General features: G+C 38.1%; 1 protein-coding gene across 3 annotated transcripts in view; it reads left to right on the top strand.

Annotated features, from left to right (window-relative positions):
• Positions 1-17524, top strand: part of Plscr4 (phospholipid scramblase 4) — a 31346-nt gene extending 13822 nt beyond the window's left edge. For all 3 annotated transcript variants that reach the window (XM_052187647.1, XM_052187646.1, XM_052187648.1), the window contains 8 exons: positions 21-42; positions 1146-1256; positions 8940-9163; positions 11207-11249; positions 12315-12541; positions 13187-13348; positions 14552-14710; positions 15348-17524. In XM_052187647.1, the coding sequence (XP_052043607.1) occupies positions 36-42; positions 1146-1256; positions 8940-9163; positions 11207-11249; positions 12315-12541; positions 13187-13348; positions 14552-14710; positions 15348-15398 (984 nt within the window). In that variant the 5' untranslated portion in view covers positions 21-35 and the 3' untranslated portion in view covers positions 15399-17524. The remainder of the gene's footprint in view (positions 1-20; positions 43-1145; positions 1257-8939; positions 9164-11206; positions 11250-12314; positions 12542-13186; positions 13349-14551; positions 14711-15347) is intronic.
• Positions 17525-18915: the final 1391 nt, after the last annotated feature.

Genomic DNA, 18915 nt, shown 5'->3' with positions numbered 1-18915 from the left:
TAATATATTTTCTTTTACAGGAATAATCCATCAAAATGTCAGGTAAGATTTTATTAATTTCCTAAAATTTATTTTATTATTTTAATTTAAGGGTCTATGTATGAAGCTGCAGCTACACAGCTACAGGCAGTTGTGAGCAGCCTAGTATGAGTGCTGAGATCTCCATCTGGGTCCTCTGCAAAAGCAATAAACACTTAACTGCTGGGCCATCACTCCAGAAGGGGTATATTTTATTCTGATATATTTGAGCATTTACACCATTTGATCCTTTAGTTCTATGTGTATGTAAGTTCACTTGAACATATTAATGCTCTGTAAGAAAAGGAGTAAAAACAGCTCATATTTACATGCAGACCTGAAAGGTTTCTAAGTGCTTCACAGAAGTAGGTAAAGCAAAAGAAAGAAGGGAAAGCAAATCCAGACAGGCAGGAACGGGTGAGGGGATGTGGTGACCTTTGGCCTGGAGGCAAAAGAGTCAGGTGATGATTCTGCCTCACTGTTAGGGTCTTTTGTTTCCTCAGATATAAAATTCAGCCATTTATTTATGAAATTGAGACCCTTTCTTATCGTGAGTCATGTAAGGATTTCCTTTCATCTCAATGAGAGAACAGGATAGCGCACAATGCAGTAGCATCCTTCAGCAACCTCTGTGACACTGGGACCAAGTGGCTTTTAGGAAGAACGCAGTCAGAGTATGAGTTACAGCAGACATGAACCAAGTCTGACTGATGATATGTTTATGGCTGTATTAGGTGTAGTAACTACAGAGAATTTGTTTAATGTTTTCAATTTAGATACCACATTTTTAAAAGACTATGAAAAATCAGCTTTTTATTTCCAGTGTTTCTCAGACAATAAGAGAAAGAATCTCTTTTGTCTGCAGGAGATTAACTGTGTAGGTGGGAGCCAGCAGGGGGTCAGCTGAATCATGAGCATGAAAACTTAGGCTGCAGCCACAAGCACAGTGTGACGTTTCGTTTCCTTTTCAAAACTTACATTCAGTCAACCATTCATGAGATTTATTAATAGGTGTTTTTCATAAGAAGTATGGGTGTATTTTCTGGTGCTTATAAGAGACAAAAAAGACTGCATTTTGCAATCATGTTATCACTTATGGTGTGGGTCATGTCCCTCTCTTCCTAAAGGTGAGATCCCCACAGCCCCTGAGCAGCCTACAGAAGAAATGGAAAATCGAATAAAATCACCAACCGCTGTGTCTGATACTTCTCCTTACAACAATTCTCTTTGTGTACCAGGTAATGTGAATTTTCAAGAATCACCCTCTTCCAGAATACAATAGCAATAGTTAACATTAATTTCTCAGTCAACATTTGATTCAACAAATAAATACCAAGTGTTGATAGAAGGCCAGCTTCATATATTCCTGTGTGAAAGTAGGGATAAAAGTCTCTGTTCTTAGTGGACAGAAAACAAGAAAATCCTGGGAATGCAGAACATGGTGCTGTCTGTCACTCCCAGGGTTTGGAAGAAAGCTGTGTTGGAAAAAGTGGGTTTTGATAGACTAGGAAAATGACCCATGTCTTACACAGTGTTTGTGAAGATCTGGTGTGAGGCGTGCGTGGGTAAGTGGCAGAAGGGACAGAGAAGGGGAAGGGCATGGCTATAAATGCTGGCTACAACACTGTGGTATAGATATTTATGTCTTAACACTATTGGTGGAGCCCTTGAGAGGAAGGGCTCCCACCGAGTTCAAGAGTAAATCTGAGAGATTATAGTCATTTTAGGAAATAACTACACCATTTCCGAGGAGCAAACACTGATAAAATCGGGTTCTGTTCACTATGCAAGCTTCTTGGTTTTCTCTATATCAGAAAAATAGGCAGGGTTAGGGCTTTAGCTCCATCATAAGAAACTTTGTCTAGAAAATGAAGGCCCTGGGCTTAGTCCCAGGTGATATGGATCCAATGCCAAATGTCACCAACAGTGCAAAGTCCGTGTGTTCTCTGCCTAGTGGCTACACCATATCCTTTAGAAACAGTTGACCGCTTCACACCTGTATGTGGCAACTGTCACTCCTCTCTCTTCTGCTGAAACCCTTCATCACAGAAAATCCCTTCCTACTTTAATCTCTTACTGCCTCTCTATCTCTCTGTTTCCCTATCTCTGACATCCTTTCTCTGTCTCTCTCTAGCTCTCTCTGTGTATATATCTCTCTGTCTCCCTGTCTCTGTCTTTCTATGTCTCTGTCTTCCTGTCTTTGTCATTTTGTCTTTCTTTCTGTGTGTGTTTCTGTCTCTTTCTGTTCTGTCTCTCCCTGTGTGTCTTTCTGCTTTTGTACCTGTCTCTCTTTATCTTGTCTCTGTGTTTCTGTCTGTCTCTGTTTCTGTGTGTATCTTTCTCTGTTCCCTGTCTCTGTCTCTCCTTGTGCATCTCTCTGCCTTTGTGATTCTGTGTGTGTCTCTCTCTATCACCCTGTCTTTGTGTGTCTTGGTGTCTCCGTGGGGGGGGGGGCACGAGCATGTACATGCATGTGTGTCCCATAGAATTTAATTACCATTGCTTGCAGGAACATAGGCTACAAGAAAATGATGCCCTCTTTCCCAGCAACCATTAACTGCTATTATTCCTCAAGCAGATGTGACGTTTCCTGAGCAGATAGCCATAGCTTCTGTGGGTTCATGAAAGCAACAGCTGTGCTGTGTCCGCAGGATGTCTTTTTGCACCATGCCTCCTTCATCCTCATCATAATTATACCTCTGCTTTATAATGGCACATTTTGCCTAGAAAGTCAATATGGTAGCTGACTAGGAACATTGGTCGATGGCTTCCCCATCTCAGCAGCCTGCATAGTACTTCTGGCACTGTGAAAAACAAGGAAGAAGCTTCTCATTCAGTTCCAGCCTAGTTTCTGTGTCTACATCTATATTCAAAGTGTGTGCTTTCTGTTTTAAACAATAAGACTGTGCCGACAAGAGCGGTGGCAATAACTTATTTTATTTTGGAGCCTGTAGTATCTCCATGACCAACAACTCAGGGAAGTGTCAATTCTTATGGTATGAATTGTGTTCTAATTCACCGAAACCAGAAATTATGTACTTGCAAATTTTGGTTTAATGAAATTATTTAAATTCAAATAGAATTTAATTTCCATTGTAGCTCTGAATGTATTTTCCACCCAAAAATATTGTCCTGAATTGTTTATTAAAAGCATAGTTAATAAATAAACTATGGTTACATGGAATCTATTTAAGAAGACAAAATAGTTGGACTTTTGAAATAAAAAACAATGGTAACACTAAAAGTTATTAGAAATGAAAATCCCATAGGCAGTTTCTCACACTGGCATTGGGAGAAAGCTTCATCCTAGCGTTCTCTGTAAATTAATGTGAGATATGTGTTTTTGCAAAGTTAAACATATATTGTTTTGTTTCAGTTTGTTTTCCTTCAGAAACAGTCAAAACCATTATAGACAATTTTCAACTCAGAAGGAAACATAATATACCAGTTTCTTACACATAACTTTTCCATGTATTTTCTTCTTTATTTTTAATGTAGATTAATGCATAGCTATAATTAAAATCACTCATTTATATAAATTGGTACAAAATTTTAGAAATTTAATTATTGTTCTGAATAAGTCTTTAACTTAAGTTCTACTTTTCTTCTGGCTATTGGTCATCAACTTTTATTACCTCAAGTGCTTTTATAGAAAAGATACAAGATATGGTAATTAATTCATTTACATACTATACAGATTAGTATTCTTTAAATGACGGTTTTGAGAATCTGAGGAAGGATCCCTGACTCCTAGTTCAGGTGAGCACTCTTATAAGAGTTCTTATAGGAATTACAGAACATTCTTCATGATAAGCTTAAACTCAGAATGTCCTTCATTCTGCTTTACAGATACTCATCTTTGTTCTCATTAAATTTAACTTAACAGCATTTTAAATTACAGTTATCAATCATTTAATTATATATACATTCAGTCTTTATCAAGTGTAGAGAGACAATCTTGTGCATTCTATGGATGCATCACCTGTCAATTAAAAAGCCTTTGACCAATGGCTTAGGCAGGAAATAAGAGGTGGGACAACGTGGAGGAGAATGAATTCTGGGGTAGAGTCAGGCAGGAGTTTGCCTGGGAAGATGTGAGGAGAAAGACACATGGTACCTGAGCATTGATAACCAGCCACAAGGCCTAACGTAGGTTAAAATAATGGGTTATCTTTAGTTATGATGTAGTCAAAGTAGACCTAGATATAGGATCAAGGTATTTGTAAATATATCTTTCAGTCTGGGTCTTATTTCATGGACTTGGAGAAAGAACCACACCTAACTTCTAGAATCAAGAGCTCTATCCTTAAAAACTGGTTTTCTCAGTGTTCTTTGACATTCTCTTGAGTCCTGCCTGGCTCTCTCTCTCTCACCCACTCTTCTTTTTTATACCCTCTCATGAAGTAATCCTGACAATCTGACTAGTTTTGTGTACTTTAAGGTACTTATAAATCCTATCCTGTTCTACTTTAGCACACTACACTTCCGATCTTCAATTGCAACTGCCTGTAGACCATGTTCTCTGCATAGATACATAATCTCAAACATATCATTATGTTTGATTATCCTCAAACATAATCATTGAACCAAATTTGGCATATTACTCCCATATTCCTACTATTTTCTACGCTTCGGAGACATGTAGGAGCTCAAAACAGAGAAACACTAGAATCATTCCCTAATAATCAGCCCACTAGTGAGTCAACACATTTTTTTTAAAAATGTCAGTTTTAATGATTTTTTTTTCTTTGACACAGTTAAACTTCCTTGCCTTATATCTGGATGCTAGCAAGCACCTCCTGTTTGATGTAATGTTGTATGCTAGGGATTACAAATGTGAAACCATCTATTCTGCATCCTCACGGCGAAGAGTTCAAGCTGTAGATACAAAGCATACGGTTTGCCCATATTCTTACCTGCTCTGCTCTCTAGCTTCTCTGTGAGTTCTCCACACACAGCCATAACTTCTGTACAGCTGAGCCTACTTTGTCTGGCCTGTGTTCCCATAAGACCATCCCTTGCCATGGAGAGCCAGGTTGAATGAGTTAGCATTTATGCCATAGCTCATCTTGTCTTCATGGGTTAAGACCCACTCTTGTTATGCCATAGTATACTATGCATCTCTCTGTGATTGTGGCAGTTAAGAGTTTCATAATAACCATTTGCTTTTCTTACAAGTATTAATATGCTCCAAAACACATGAGGCAGTAATGAGTGTGCAAGTCTTTTTCTACCCTCAGTCAAATAGCTGGTTCCTAAGGTTGATTTGGTTAATGCTCCCTAGATAAAGTAATGTTTACCTCATTGCATCATTTTGAGATGGTATTAGAAAATTGATTTTGTAGTTCATGACTTTATTAACAAGCTTTTATCATAGGTTAGGATGTCACAGATTCATTTAGCTTCAAACACTAATGTCTAAATTGCAGGGATTTGATACCCTGCACAACTGGTTTTGCAGAAAATGGTTTTTCCCCCTATTTTTCCTTCAAAGAAACTTCTTCAAGGTCTGAGGTTGTATCAGTGTTGGTTAATACTAGACCACTTTGCTTCTATGCCTGGGAGTGTGTGTGTGTGTGTGTGTGTGTGTGTAAATTAAGAATTGAAATAGTTGATAGCAGTAGAGTTGCTAGATCTACATCTCTCCACAGAATCGCCTAGTGAGTGTTCCTATTCCTTGTTTATAATGCAATAGGGATATTGATGTAATGTAGTTAATAATATAGTAAATTATATAATGCAGAAATATAGATGAAAAATGGCTTCTGACAGTTCAACATTCTTTTATGATAAAAACTCCAAGAAACTAAAAATAAAAGAAACATATCCTGATGTAATAATAGATATATAGGTCCAATCTATAATTTATATTATACCAAATAAGAAGACAAATGAGTGAGTTTTCTCATTTGAAACGCAGAATGTGTCCATGCTCTCCATTCTTACTCAGCCCAGTGCTTGAACTCTTAGCCAGAGCAATAAAACCAGAGAAAGGAATAAAGACTATAAATAAAAAAGAACAAAACTCTAAGCACTCCTATTTGCAGATGACATGATTCTATACTTAAAGAACTCATAGAACTCCATCAGGAAGCACTTAGACCTAATAAACACTTTCAGCAAGTGGCAGGATGCAGAAACAGCATAAAAAAAAAAAAAACAGCTGCCTCCGTATAGACCAATTTGCCAAGGAAAACTCCCTTCACAGTAGAATAAAAGTCCCAAGCATAAAGGTTAAAGAAAGTTAGGAAAGATGTGAAAGAAGACACAAGACTTCTCATGCCCATGAATCGGCAGTTGTTGGTGTAAAGGTGGTTGTATTATTAAAAATGATCTGTCCCCAACAAAATTTCAATTGTATTCTTCATAAAACTAGAACATATAATTCTAAAATGCACACAGAACCAAAAAGAAGTCAGTATAGCCTAAAGAATCCTAAGCAGGGGAAAAAACAGTAAGGAAAATACCCAAATACTAATCTCAAATTGTATTAAAGAGCTGTAGTCACAAAAATGTAGTGATGCTGGCACAAAAACAGACATGTAGACTGCTCTCTGTGGCTGAGCTCAAACACTGAACAAACCCAACTTAGAAATGGAAAGTGTTTGTTTCAGTTTATAGCTCATAATCCATTCCATCATCAAGGGAAGCCAGAGCAGGAGCTCAAGGCAGGAGCTGAAGTAGAGACACTGGAAGAACACTGCACATTGCATCTGGCTTGCAAAGTACCACTGCCCTTGTACAAAGGCTATGCGGTCCCATCCCTGGTCCACTGTCCCAAGGACGTCACTGCTCACGGTGGGCTGGACCATCTGACATCAACATCAAATTCCAATCAAGAAAATGGCCCAAAGAGATGCCCATGGGCCAGTCTGATGCAGGCAATTCTTCAGTGAAGATTTCCTTTTCCCAAATGTGTCTACTTGACAACCAACACCGGCCATCACATAAGCCAGTAGAACATAGGATTCAGAGATAAAATCACAGTGATACAGCCACCAAATTTTCAACAAAGTCACAATCATACACTGGGTATGAATGGATTCAGCTCTTTTAACAAATGATGCTAGGGAAAATGGATACTCATACATGACAGAATGAAATTAGACCTATATCTCTCTCACCACACACACACACACACACACCACACACATGCACCACATACACACAGCACATACACATACACTACACACACACCATATACACACCACACACACACACACCACACACACACATACATACATACCGCACACACCACACACCATACACACCACACACCACACATACCTCATACCACACACACCACACACACTACACACATACACACATACCACACACACACACACTACACACATACCACACACACACATACACACACACACACACTGGATTTTAGGTCAATGTAAGACCTCAAATTCTGAAGCTGTTGTAGAAAAACTTCAAGATAAAGGCATAGATAAGACATATCAGAGAAGGACATTAATAACACAAGAAAACTCCCAAGAATGGACAAATGGGGTAGGCAAACCACAGGGAATGGTTTCCAGAGATGAGAGAGGAAGAAATAAGAGTGGCTGTTAATGAATGAAAAATCATCTGAATTTAGTCAGTGGGGATTGTAGTTAAGTTTTGCTAGAAGAGAAAACATCAACGGTGGCGGCAGCAGCAGCAGCAGCAGCTGCAACAACAACAAAGCCCACTGAATTATCCATTTAGAGAAGGAAGAAATCGAGATTCTTTTCTTCATTGTTTTGACTTGGACATTGTGTTTGATAAATGGAAACTGGGCTAGGAATCTCTGTTTTGAAAACTCCAGGCTATTTTTGAAACACTTACTATATTGTGGTGCAATTAAAGAAACAATCCCAAAATGATGGTCTTACACATTTGAAAGTAGTACATTTAAACAACCAAGTTTTGAAATTTAGATCCGTTGTTTGTGTCTTTCTGTACACCTGTCCTCTGATGCGAGCATGACCTCAGCAAACCTGGTGGAGGACAATGTTGTGCATTAGTTATTTTGCAGCATTTTTATTATTCCAAATACCCCTCTTTAAAAAACATTGGGAAATGCTGTTCCTGGAAGCTTGAATGATTTATGATGACAGAGACAGAGTTCATCAGATGGTGGATTGTGGTGGGACGTGGAACACTGGCCATGAATATTGATAAGTACTTTGGACTGAACATCTAATCCTCCTACTCCAAGTTTACCAGCTGGGACCTATAAGAAAGGCTGGTGAGGTGCTGTCTTTTGTGAGGTTTGCTCAGGTCACGAGAGTGAAGCCATTGGGGTGGAGTTAGTTAGGAGAGATGGCAGGAGATTGATGGCCTGGGTATCCCTGAAGGGTACTCACCCCAGGCTACAAAGAGCGTGAGCAGGCTAGATTTGCAATTGACCTTGGAGTTTCCAGTTTAGAACCAGGGAAGGGAATACTCTACTTGTGGTAGTCTGATGAGGAAACAACACTTAAGATAAAACTGACTCTGAAAGTGCCTGAGGACCAGATGAAAGGACAAAAAGAAGCAATTGAAACAGACAACCCAGCAGAGATGGCTAAGGGCTCCTTTGTGATAAGCTGCAAAATGACAATGATAACTGTATGTTAGACCTCGTGCTAACTCCATTAAAACCAATGAAATACATTTATGATCCCCAAAGAAGAAACCTCAGGCAGTGAGAGGCTGTCTTGTGCCAAACTTTATTTCTAGATCTAGATCATGACATCACAAGTTTTCAGAGGATCAGGAGAACCAATATGTGAAGTACATGGTTGATATTTGGGAACTCAGTCAGAGAACAGCAGGACTTATCTTCTTTAAAAATATATTGCCTGGTTGTTTTGTCATGTAAAAAAATATGTTAACTTTTAGTACACTACCTGATAATGCATACTGCTTTCATCTGTTTGAGAACACAGGCCCTGCTGGACCAGCTGCCCCTCCACCTGCAGGCTTGCCTATGGGATACTACATTCCCCAGCAACCCGGTGCCATCCCTTTGTACCACCCCATCGGTGGCATCCATCCAATCCAGTACCAGCCTGGCAAATATCCTCTGACGAATCAGCATGCTCCCATAATGTGGATGCCAGGGCCAGCTCCTATGCCCAACTGCCCTCCTGGTCTGGAATACTTAGCTCAGGTACTCTAACAGATCCAAAGCATTTTTTTTTCTACGAAGTATGACCACAGGGTTTAAGGAAAGGGAACATGATGTTGGCTAGAACAAACAAGGAGACAGCAGAGGCTGGTGATGGTGGATTTGCAGGTAGACAATGAATACAAGAATGTGTTCATAGGACACATTCGTTCTTCTTGAAGCAACAAAAATAACTTTTAAATAATTCAATATGGCTTTCTGAAAGAAATTAGAAAAATAAGAGAGTCACTAACATGATGCTATGCCATTTAATTACAAAGAAAATACACATATTAAGATAAATAAGCCGGCAGTGGTGGTGCACGCCTTTAATCCCGGCACTTGGGAGGCAGAGGCAGGCAGATTTCTGAGTTTGAGGCCAGCCTGGTTTACAGAGTGAGTTCCAGGACAGCAAGGGCTATACAGAGAAAACCTGTCTTGAAAAAAACAAACAAACAAAAAAAAAGATAAACAAAATAAGAAGAGAGGACACTACTGTAGAATGTTTAAACCATGGCTTCTTCTCAACCTCTTGGATTCTCTTCAACACCCCTGAGCCCCCAAGCATGTAAATCTAAGTAAGTATAAGATGCTGCTTCAGACTAAAATCCACGTTCCTTTTATAAGGCACAGTGACTCCTTAGTTTCTGTGTACTCGTAAATTATGGTGCTAGAATAAACGCTGACATGATATGCAGTTTTTATACAAATGATATTTAAAACCTGCAAAACAAAACTTGTTGGTGAAAATAAGATAAAGCAAACTGCGGAGATGCCTTCTGAATTTATAAATCTTGTTTTGATTTTGGGAAAGGAGGTATTTTAAGTACATTAATTGTAACAGCACCTCAATTTAATGTGTTCCAGGTAGTTAACTAACCGTTTTTGGAGTTGCTGTATCAGTTTCTAATTCTTTGTGGGAAAGGAACCTATTAGTCTTATGTGTTGAAAATCACAAGTACGCTGTTGTGTACTTGCAGTATATTGCAGATATATGAAGGTCAACAGAATAGAAAAATTTGAACTTTATATGAACGAAATTTCTTATTAAAGTTGCTTGAGCAAACACAGTAGATGCTGTCGTTATTTGAAAGGCTTTCAGAAGTGACTATAATGAAAATCATTTAGCCCCATTTCTGTACCCAATGAAATTTCAAATGATTTTAAAATCTGAAATCTTTTGGAAAAGGTATGCCAATTTCCACTTTTTCTCTGAGAGTAAATCAAACATATTTCATGACTTCTGTTTTCCCTCTCAGGAATTATTGACTTTAAATGAAGTGAAAATGAAAGAAGTTTGGAGCCAGACAAAGCTGGTTTTTATTCCTCTCTACTTTCACTAACTCTAACCTTGTAGTCTTCAATTCTTATTATCTATGAAATGGTCAACCTATAATGTTGTTGTGAGAAGTTTTAGTGGATAAATTTGTAATGGCCATCCTGACTTGCTACTACATGACCACCTCAGAGAAGTTGATGGAGAGACGACCTATGCCTCTAAGCATGGCTGTGGCTTCCTCAACGTGCTGTCGGTGTGGCAAACAGATGGCTTCCTGGCGTCAATCAGCTCTGTCCTTTAATGTGAAACTGTTTTTCTTATTTAGACTCTTCTGCTAATATCCATCTAGGTGGATGCAGATGAGGTAATCTCGACTGAATGCGCTTTTTAAAATTCCATTCCATTCAATTTTCAAGGAGATGCTTGGCATCAATTGATACATTTTGATTATTTTTATTTCATTTCATGCATATGGCTCTTTTGCCTGTGTATGTAGCTGTGCGCCACTTGCATGCCTGGTACCCATAGGGAAGAAAAAGAGTGTCTGATCCCATGGAACTGGAGGTGCAGATGGTTGTGAGCAATTATGCACATTGTGGGAACCACCTCACTTCCTCTGGACAGCCAGCCAGTGCTCTTAAAGTCGAGCTAACTCCCCAGACCCTGACTGATACATTTTAATGCTGTGTCATCACATTATTTTCTCCTGCTACTAAATATTAATTCTGGCTTTCTGTCTTCTAATTGCTTTTGTTCTGTCCCTACAGTTGGACAACATACATGTTCTTCAGCATTTTGAGCCTCTGGAATGTATGTATAATTTCATTTTGATTCACATTGTGTTTTGATTAGTGGTATTTTAATGAGATGGAAATTTGTGGTACTTCATATCTAGTCCCTTATTTTATGTTGGTGGGCTTTTTAAAAGTGATTTAAAGAGAAAAGACTATTCTCTGTTACCTTATATTCATAAAAACAATAAGGTGAATTATATATATAGTCTTGTCCACCGATACTCCATACACGGATGATTTCTTGGAAAGGACTTACATGTTACCTGGTTAGCTCCCTTCTAGCCTTTGCCCTTTCCCTTCCTTTGCATTCACCTTATTTAGATAAGTTCAAGAAGGAGGGAGAGGTGGGCTGTGCTAGCCAGAGCCCCACAGTTCACTACAGTCAGTGGCAAAGAGAAAACAGAATCTAAGCCAGCTGAGTTCTCACCTGGCTATTGCTCCAGAAATCTGAAACGATGCTCGCAGAAAGGTGGGTCTGTTCTCAGCTCCGTGAAGATCCCCACATACTTAGGGTAGGAGCTGGCTGTGCCCCTCCGGGCGCAGCACAGGGGCTTTGGCCATTCTGGATTTATTGTGTTTGCAAGTACCATGTCTCCAGTCATTTCATCCATTTAATGAGCTGATTAAATCATGGTCCCATGTGTGATTCCATTAAACTGGTTTTATTATTACCATTTTCTGAATTCTGGTATTTCAGGAACATTGTATTAGCTATTACTTTTTTGTGGGAAAACTGTTAAAATAATTTCATATTAAACTTAGTTTAACATTAGTTTGACATTTTGATAATGCTTAATGGCTCACATGGTTGTATTTCACCTTTTCACCTGAAATTTTTAAAATTTTTTTGGCTTTCAGTCCCAATCATACTACTATCATTACTACTACAACGACTACTACAACGACTACTATTTCTCCGTCTCCTCCTCTGTCTCCTTTCTCCTCCTCCTCTTCCTCTTCTTCAGCCTCCTCCTCTTCATCTCTCCTCCTTCCTTTTCTTCTTTCATTTAAATAACAAAGGCTGTCTGAGGTCTGCTCAGCTGGTTCTAACTTAAGATCCTTTTCTCATTCTAACTTTTAGTGATGACAGGTTTTGAAACAAATAACAGATATGATATCAAGAACAACATGAACCAGATGGTTTATATCGTAACTGAAGACACAGATGACTTTACCAGGAATGCCTATCGGAGCTTACGACCCTTCGTGCTCCGGGTCACTGACTGCCTGGGCCGAGAGATCATGACCATGCAGAGGCCTTTTCGGTGCACATGTTGCTGCTTCTGCTGCTCCTGTGCAAGGCAAGAGGTCAGACAACGTGCAACCTTTGAGGGCTCTTTTTTTATTTTTAATCTCTCAGGCTTAAACATTTATAGAAATTTGGTTCTAGGGAACTAGCCAATTTAGTCGTGTGTGTGTGTGTGTGTGTGTGTGTGTGTGTGTGTGTGTGTGCGTGCATGTGTGTGTGTGTGTGTCCTATATTGTATAAAACCCACTCCCAGCATCCTTCTGAAAGTGCAGAAGAAATCAGGAAAGCAATCATACTTTCACATTGGATACACACACACACACACACACACACACACACACACACACGACTAAATTGGCTAGTTCATGATCCTGACAAGACTGCTAAACTTTGCATTGTCAGAGCCATTATTCATGTGAGCGGTAATTAAGCCTGTTCTTTGTCCCAGAATGAAATACAACCCTGCAAATGGCCCCAGGGAAACGCGAGTCTTTCCTTCCTGACATTAATTCTCCTTGCCCTTGAATGACTAAGAACAGTTCCAGGTGTTTGTGTGTTTGTGTGTGTGTGCGTGTGTGTGTGTGTGTGTGTGTGTGTGTGTATGTGATGCACATGGACTAGTGCATGTGTGGACATGTGCGAGAGTGACACCGGTATGCAGTGGGCACCTACAGCATCCTAACCACTGTCACTTTCATACACAGCTGGAAGTACAATGTCCTCCTGGGGTCACCATTGGCTTTGTTTCAGAACACTGGAACTTATGCAGAGCCTCTTATAGCATCCAGAACGAGAAGAAAGAGAATGTGATGAGGGTGCGTGGTCCATGTGCAACCTACGGCTGTGGCTCAGATTCTGTTTTTGAGGTAAATGTATGTCAAAATAGTGCTTCTACTCTCCTCCCTTCCTACTTTGTACATCAGACCCCACCATGGCCTTCAGCGGATTTTCAGGTGAATCAATCAGGTCCTAAGAAGAAAGAATTAATTATGAGTTGACATCTACCCTTTTCACGTGGTTCCTCATGGTTACTTGACATTTTTCAAAATGTGAGTGGCATTTAAAAACATTTTTTTCCATTTAGAACATAAAAACTTTTCGGAGTAAATAGCACGATGGTATCAATTTATTCTTGATGTATGCCATCTCTTTTCTTTCTAATGATTTCTAGATTGCATGCATGTATTTTGAAATGGAAAAGTCCAAGAAATGTAGCCCTTAGTATATTCATAAGGACATGGATATAATGAATGATAGGGTTATGTTATAATATTTTCTCAATAAAGAAGGACATTTTGTTTTGCCTTTATTCCCAAATGCCAAACATTGTTAGAAAAGAAGCTCCGAGGTTTGGGAAGTGGGAGGTGTTCTCAAATCCTTTAACAGGACAAGGCTTGGTATACACTAACCTTATTCTTTCTCCTATTTCTATGATAACAGAGAGCTCTCCTTAGTTTTTATTTCATATCACCATGTAATGAAACATTGCTCACTTATTAATAGTATTGTAGAATGTAACAATAAACCAGATTCCTGGTGTGGGTTTTGTGTGATAATTCCATTATGAGTGATATTAGGAGCTGTGTCTGGGGTATTGCTACTGAGTTAAGTGTCCATATCTCTGTATTAGAAGCTGCAGTCCATTCTTAAACCATGCTCTGCTAAGATAGGGTGGACGTGGCCCACAAAGGCTGTAGTGAGTGGTGTTGCGTGTATGGTACAGACCCCTTAGTGTTGCTTATAGTTTCCCTTGGTTGGAAGTGACTTTGTATTCCCAAATTATCTTCCTCTACTACAGAAAAGAGTTTAATTATCAATTCAAACTATACCTTCTGACAGAAATCCCCAAAGGGTGTATTTAAGGATTAGGAAAATTCACTAGGTTGAGGATTTTAAGGTATATCTCAGCTCAGTTACTAAACAGTTTCAAGACACTTAACATGAAAGTTCTCACTCGAAATTATGTTTGGTCCTGCATTATGTATTATCACTGCACAAACTGCTTCTATGAAAAGGACAGAAACACATCCTTTGTTGCTTTTCATAAAGCCCTGTTCTTGGCATTGCAGATCAACTCTCTAGATGGTGTGTCTAACATTGGCAGTATTATCAGGAAGTGGAATGGCTTTTTATCAACGATGGGAAACGCGGACCACTTCGAGATTCTCTTCCCTTTGGCCCTGGATGTGAAGATGAAAGCCATGATTTTTGGCTCTTGTTTCCTCATTGTAAGCTTTTCACTGTGGCATTGAGAGCATCATTCCTTATGATGGGACGCAGTACTCTATAGCAGAAAATTCATTTTGAAACCTGGACAGCTTCTGTCTGTGCCACTTTTAGGCACATGATTGGCACTGGCTTTACTCATTTGTAGCAGGGACAAAAATACTGACCTTTCCAGGGTGATGGTTCTTCGCTGAGTCAAGTCTGCTGGGGCACACCTGGAAGGTGTCAGACAGACAGTGGGCGCAGTCAGTTTCATTTCCTATTGGTTATTGTTCTCGCTACTTCAAAACAGATGTTCTGTGAAAATTAATATAATAATGTAACCACAAAGCAGCTGCCCCCTTTTCTCTTGCGTGTCCGCTCGCTGCAATCATGCTCACCAACGTTCCATCATCCGTTGGCTTCCACGAGCTTTTCCTTCAGTTAATGATAATATTTTAATTGGTGCTGAATATGAAAAACTTATTATCTATCTGCATTCTCACACATTAGCTGCGCTCATAAATATTTCATTAGATTTATTTACTGGAATTGGGTGTTCCCTTGATAAATTGTAAAGGCTATTATATGCATTAATATAATTATTTCTATCGTCTGCCATTCGTCTCAACCTAAATATAATTCTTTCTCCAATTTCAGGACTTCATGTACTTTGAACACCCGCCTCCTCAGCGACATCAATCAATATAGAAGATCAAATAAATCATCAGTTGAAGACTGAATTAGAGAAATTTGCATTCGGCTTATACATAGCCTTCAGTTATTAGCAAGTGTATTTCTCTGGCTTGACATGTGTCTCAGTTGAGTATTTAGCTTCTTGGTACTCTGAAGTCTCTGCTTCATTAGCCAAATAAGCATATACAAATACAAGCATTACAACTGTAGGCATGTGAGCTATGGGCAAAGGAAGCCCTTAGTTCTCAACTTAAAAGGTCATAACACATCTCTATCTGTCCCTCTCTTCTTCACCGGGACAAACTTGATTCCAGGTGAGAGGACTGATACTCTTACTCTTTATCTTCAGGAGCCAAAAGGTGCACAGAAATAATGTGCTTTAATGTGCAAAGAAAATGTTTCTTGTGTGCGTGCACCAGAACATCATTCTGCAATGTGCATAAAATTTGATAAAGTTCTTAGTGGGGAATTTTATTTTATTACAAAATAAAATGTATTGTCTTTATAGGCAGTTTATATTTTCTATGCATATTTCTTAATACCCTCAACTGGGCAATGTGAAACTACCTGTATATGAAGGTAGGATGAGGGAAAGGTTGATCAGGGTTACAGCCAAATAAGGCCTTGGCATCTTACAAACCTTGTGCATTTGCGTACTCAGCAGATTTAGTGTGGACTCTCATATTTACACATGCCTTATATCCTATGTGTATCCTGATGTCTGGAATTACCTATTGTATTTTTGAATCTTGTTTGATATTTTCTTTTTTCTTTTTTTGAAATCCATCTAATGACCAGGATGTCCTTGTGATGAACCGTTTATAAATGCTGAATGTATAAATCCTGTCATTGCTTTAATACTGGTGGTTGCTGTACATGCTAAACAACTCATTATATACAAGCAGTAAGGGAACACAGTAAATATGTTGTTTCCTTATTTTCTCCAGATTAGCAATGAGGACTATGGAAGAGGAGTAGAGTACTTATTTGCACTAAGGACAGTGTTTTTATGAACCCACTGATTTGATTATTGAGTTTCATGCCTTTCCTTTTGACCTCCACATAGATTGAATGTGGTGTTTTTTAATATATATGTTCTTTTACAGTTTATTAAAAAAGGATTAAGTGCCCTTGGGTTGAGCTATCCTAAGAGATTTAGCCAACCGATCTTTTTGAACTAGCAGACAGGTGCTTCAGCTTTAATTATACTAATGTTTTTATGAGAAAGATTGTTTTCCTCAGTTATTTACTTGCTGCTGTTGAGTTTTATAAAAAAAAAAATCACAAATTCTTAACTAAAAACTAATTACCTTATATTTTAGAATGCACCTCTACTTTTAACTAGACATACATGCTTTCTGTATGATATCTTGTATTTTGCATATAAACCAGATAACCAGCATTCTGAGAGCTCAGGTATAAACCTGTCCTTTTGCCCACCCACACCCCATTCTAATAGTTGCATCACACTGACAGTGAGGGTCAGAATACTTTGTATTTCTCTGCTCCTTACTTCAGTGTTTATGATGCTAATACTTCTCTAACAGCAAAATTCTTTAACATAATTCATGCAGCGTCTATAACTCAGTAGAATTTCATTGTATCAAGACAACCTACTTAACTAAAAGAAAATAAACAGAACTTTTTTCTAAAAGTAGAGTTTATCATGGAAAATTTTATATAGATATAATAATGGTAGGCATAAAAGTATTCCTAAGTTGATTAAAAGTAGAATTATAAACATTTTCTGATAAACTTGAAGATTTACATGGAATATGTTTCTGATATAATTGTAGAAATATATAGAAAAACATGTTAAAATTAAAGATTATCATGAAAATTATATAGATAAAATGATAGGCATAAAGATAACTCTAAGTTGATTGAAGATATCTATATAAAAATTTCCATGATAATCAATTCTAACATGTTTTTCTACATTTTTTACAATGTTATCAGAAATATTTTCCACGTAAATCTTCAATTCTATCATAAAATATATCTATCCCATATTAATTAATTTAGTAATGTTTTACCTGTCTACCACTTTACTCCTTAATTTTCCATGAAAATTGTCAATTTTAACGTCTTTATCTGAAATATTTTCCATGAAATCTTTAATTTTATCATAAAGTGTTTTTACTTCCCTTTTCAATAAATAAAAAATTAAAATAAAATATGTAAATGAAAAAAGTAGAGTGTTTTCTTGTTTTCTCAGGTTTCTTAGACTTTTAAATAAATATGTGATAGCACTAATAGTAAGATGATGTTTTACTTTGTTTTCTGAGTTCTGACTAAATCTGTATGCTTTCTAGAGAGACTTTTAGAGAATTTCTTATTTACTAAGCAAGCTCTTTGCATTCTTGTATAGATTTACTAATAATCAGTTACATAAGCACAGTAACAATTGCAAGTACAGTAATAACTAATATTTCTTTTGAATATTTTGTCAATTATTTGATAATTTTGTAAGTGTATTTTTATCATATCCACCTTAACCCTTCCCACTAACTTCTCTTAGGTCTACTTCCACATCTCTGCACCCCTACTTCACACCAACTTCCATGTCCCTGTACCCCTACCTGAGACCCACTGCCACATCTCTGCATGCCTACTTCAGATACACTACTAGATTCCGGCACCTACTCAGACCCACTTCCACGTCCCTGCACCCCTACTTCAGGTCCACTTTCATTTTCTCTTGTCTATTTTTTACACTTGTTTTGTTATATTGAGAATTTCATATGAGTTCTATATTTTATCATTTCTACCTCATATTCTCCCCTTCAATTTCCTTGTTCCTCCCTCTCCCTCTCAAACACGTATGCTCTTCCTTAGTCAACAGACACACTCAAACACAGCTTGATAAATCCAGTTAGCATTTTTGGTATGTATATGACTTTAGGGTCAACCACTAAGAACTGGGTAATGTATTAGGGGCTTATCGCTGGAAAAGACTGTTTATCTCTCTTTTAGGTACCATTAGTTGCCAGGAGCTCTTCCTTTATTGGAGAGGTCCTATGAGATTTCCCCCAACCAGGAAGGATTGTCCATTAATATTTGCTGTTGTGCAGGTTTGTTTAGAAGACCATGTTATGATCTCTGGAGAGCTCCCTGTCATGTAGAAAATATTTCACTTCAAACCTTGGTCTCTTGTGGTCTATACACAGGGTGACCTTTTTCTGATAATAACTGGGTAAGGCATTGATCTATGAGTATAGCAAAATGTCATTAGTGGTTATTTTATTGTTACTTTTTTGTGAGCCTATATAAAATATAGAATATTTAAATGAAAAAAATGAAGAATAGTATTTGGCTCCCCCTAGGTCCCTGAACTCTCTGGTTTCAGGCTTTTGGTCACCCAGGCAGTGTCAGCTGTGAGTTCCATTCTCTTGAAGTGGACTTTAAGTTAAATGAGATATCTGCTAGTTACTTGGGCCTCTAGCATGTCTTGCAGGCAGGACACCATTGCAGTTCAAAATGTTTCTCCCTAATTATTTTTTAATTACATCATCTGTTTCATTGGTTTGTT

This window comes from Apodemus sylvaticus, chromosome 7 (assembly GCF_947179515.1).
Source record: "Apodemus sylvaticus chromosome 7, mApoSyl1.1, whole genome shotgun sequence".
Lineage (NCBI taxonomy): Eukaryota > Metazoa > Chordata > Mammalia > Rodentia > Muridae > Apodemus > Apodemus sylvaticus.
The sequence above is the reverse complement of the archived record's forward strand: the minus strand, read 5'-3'. Positions and strand labels throughout refer to the sequence as shown.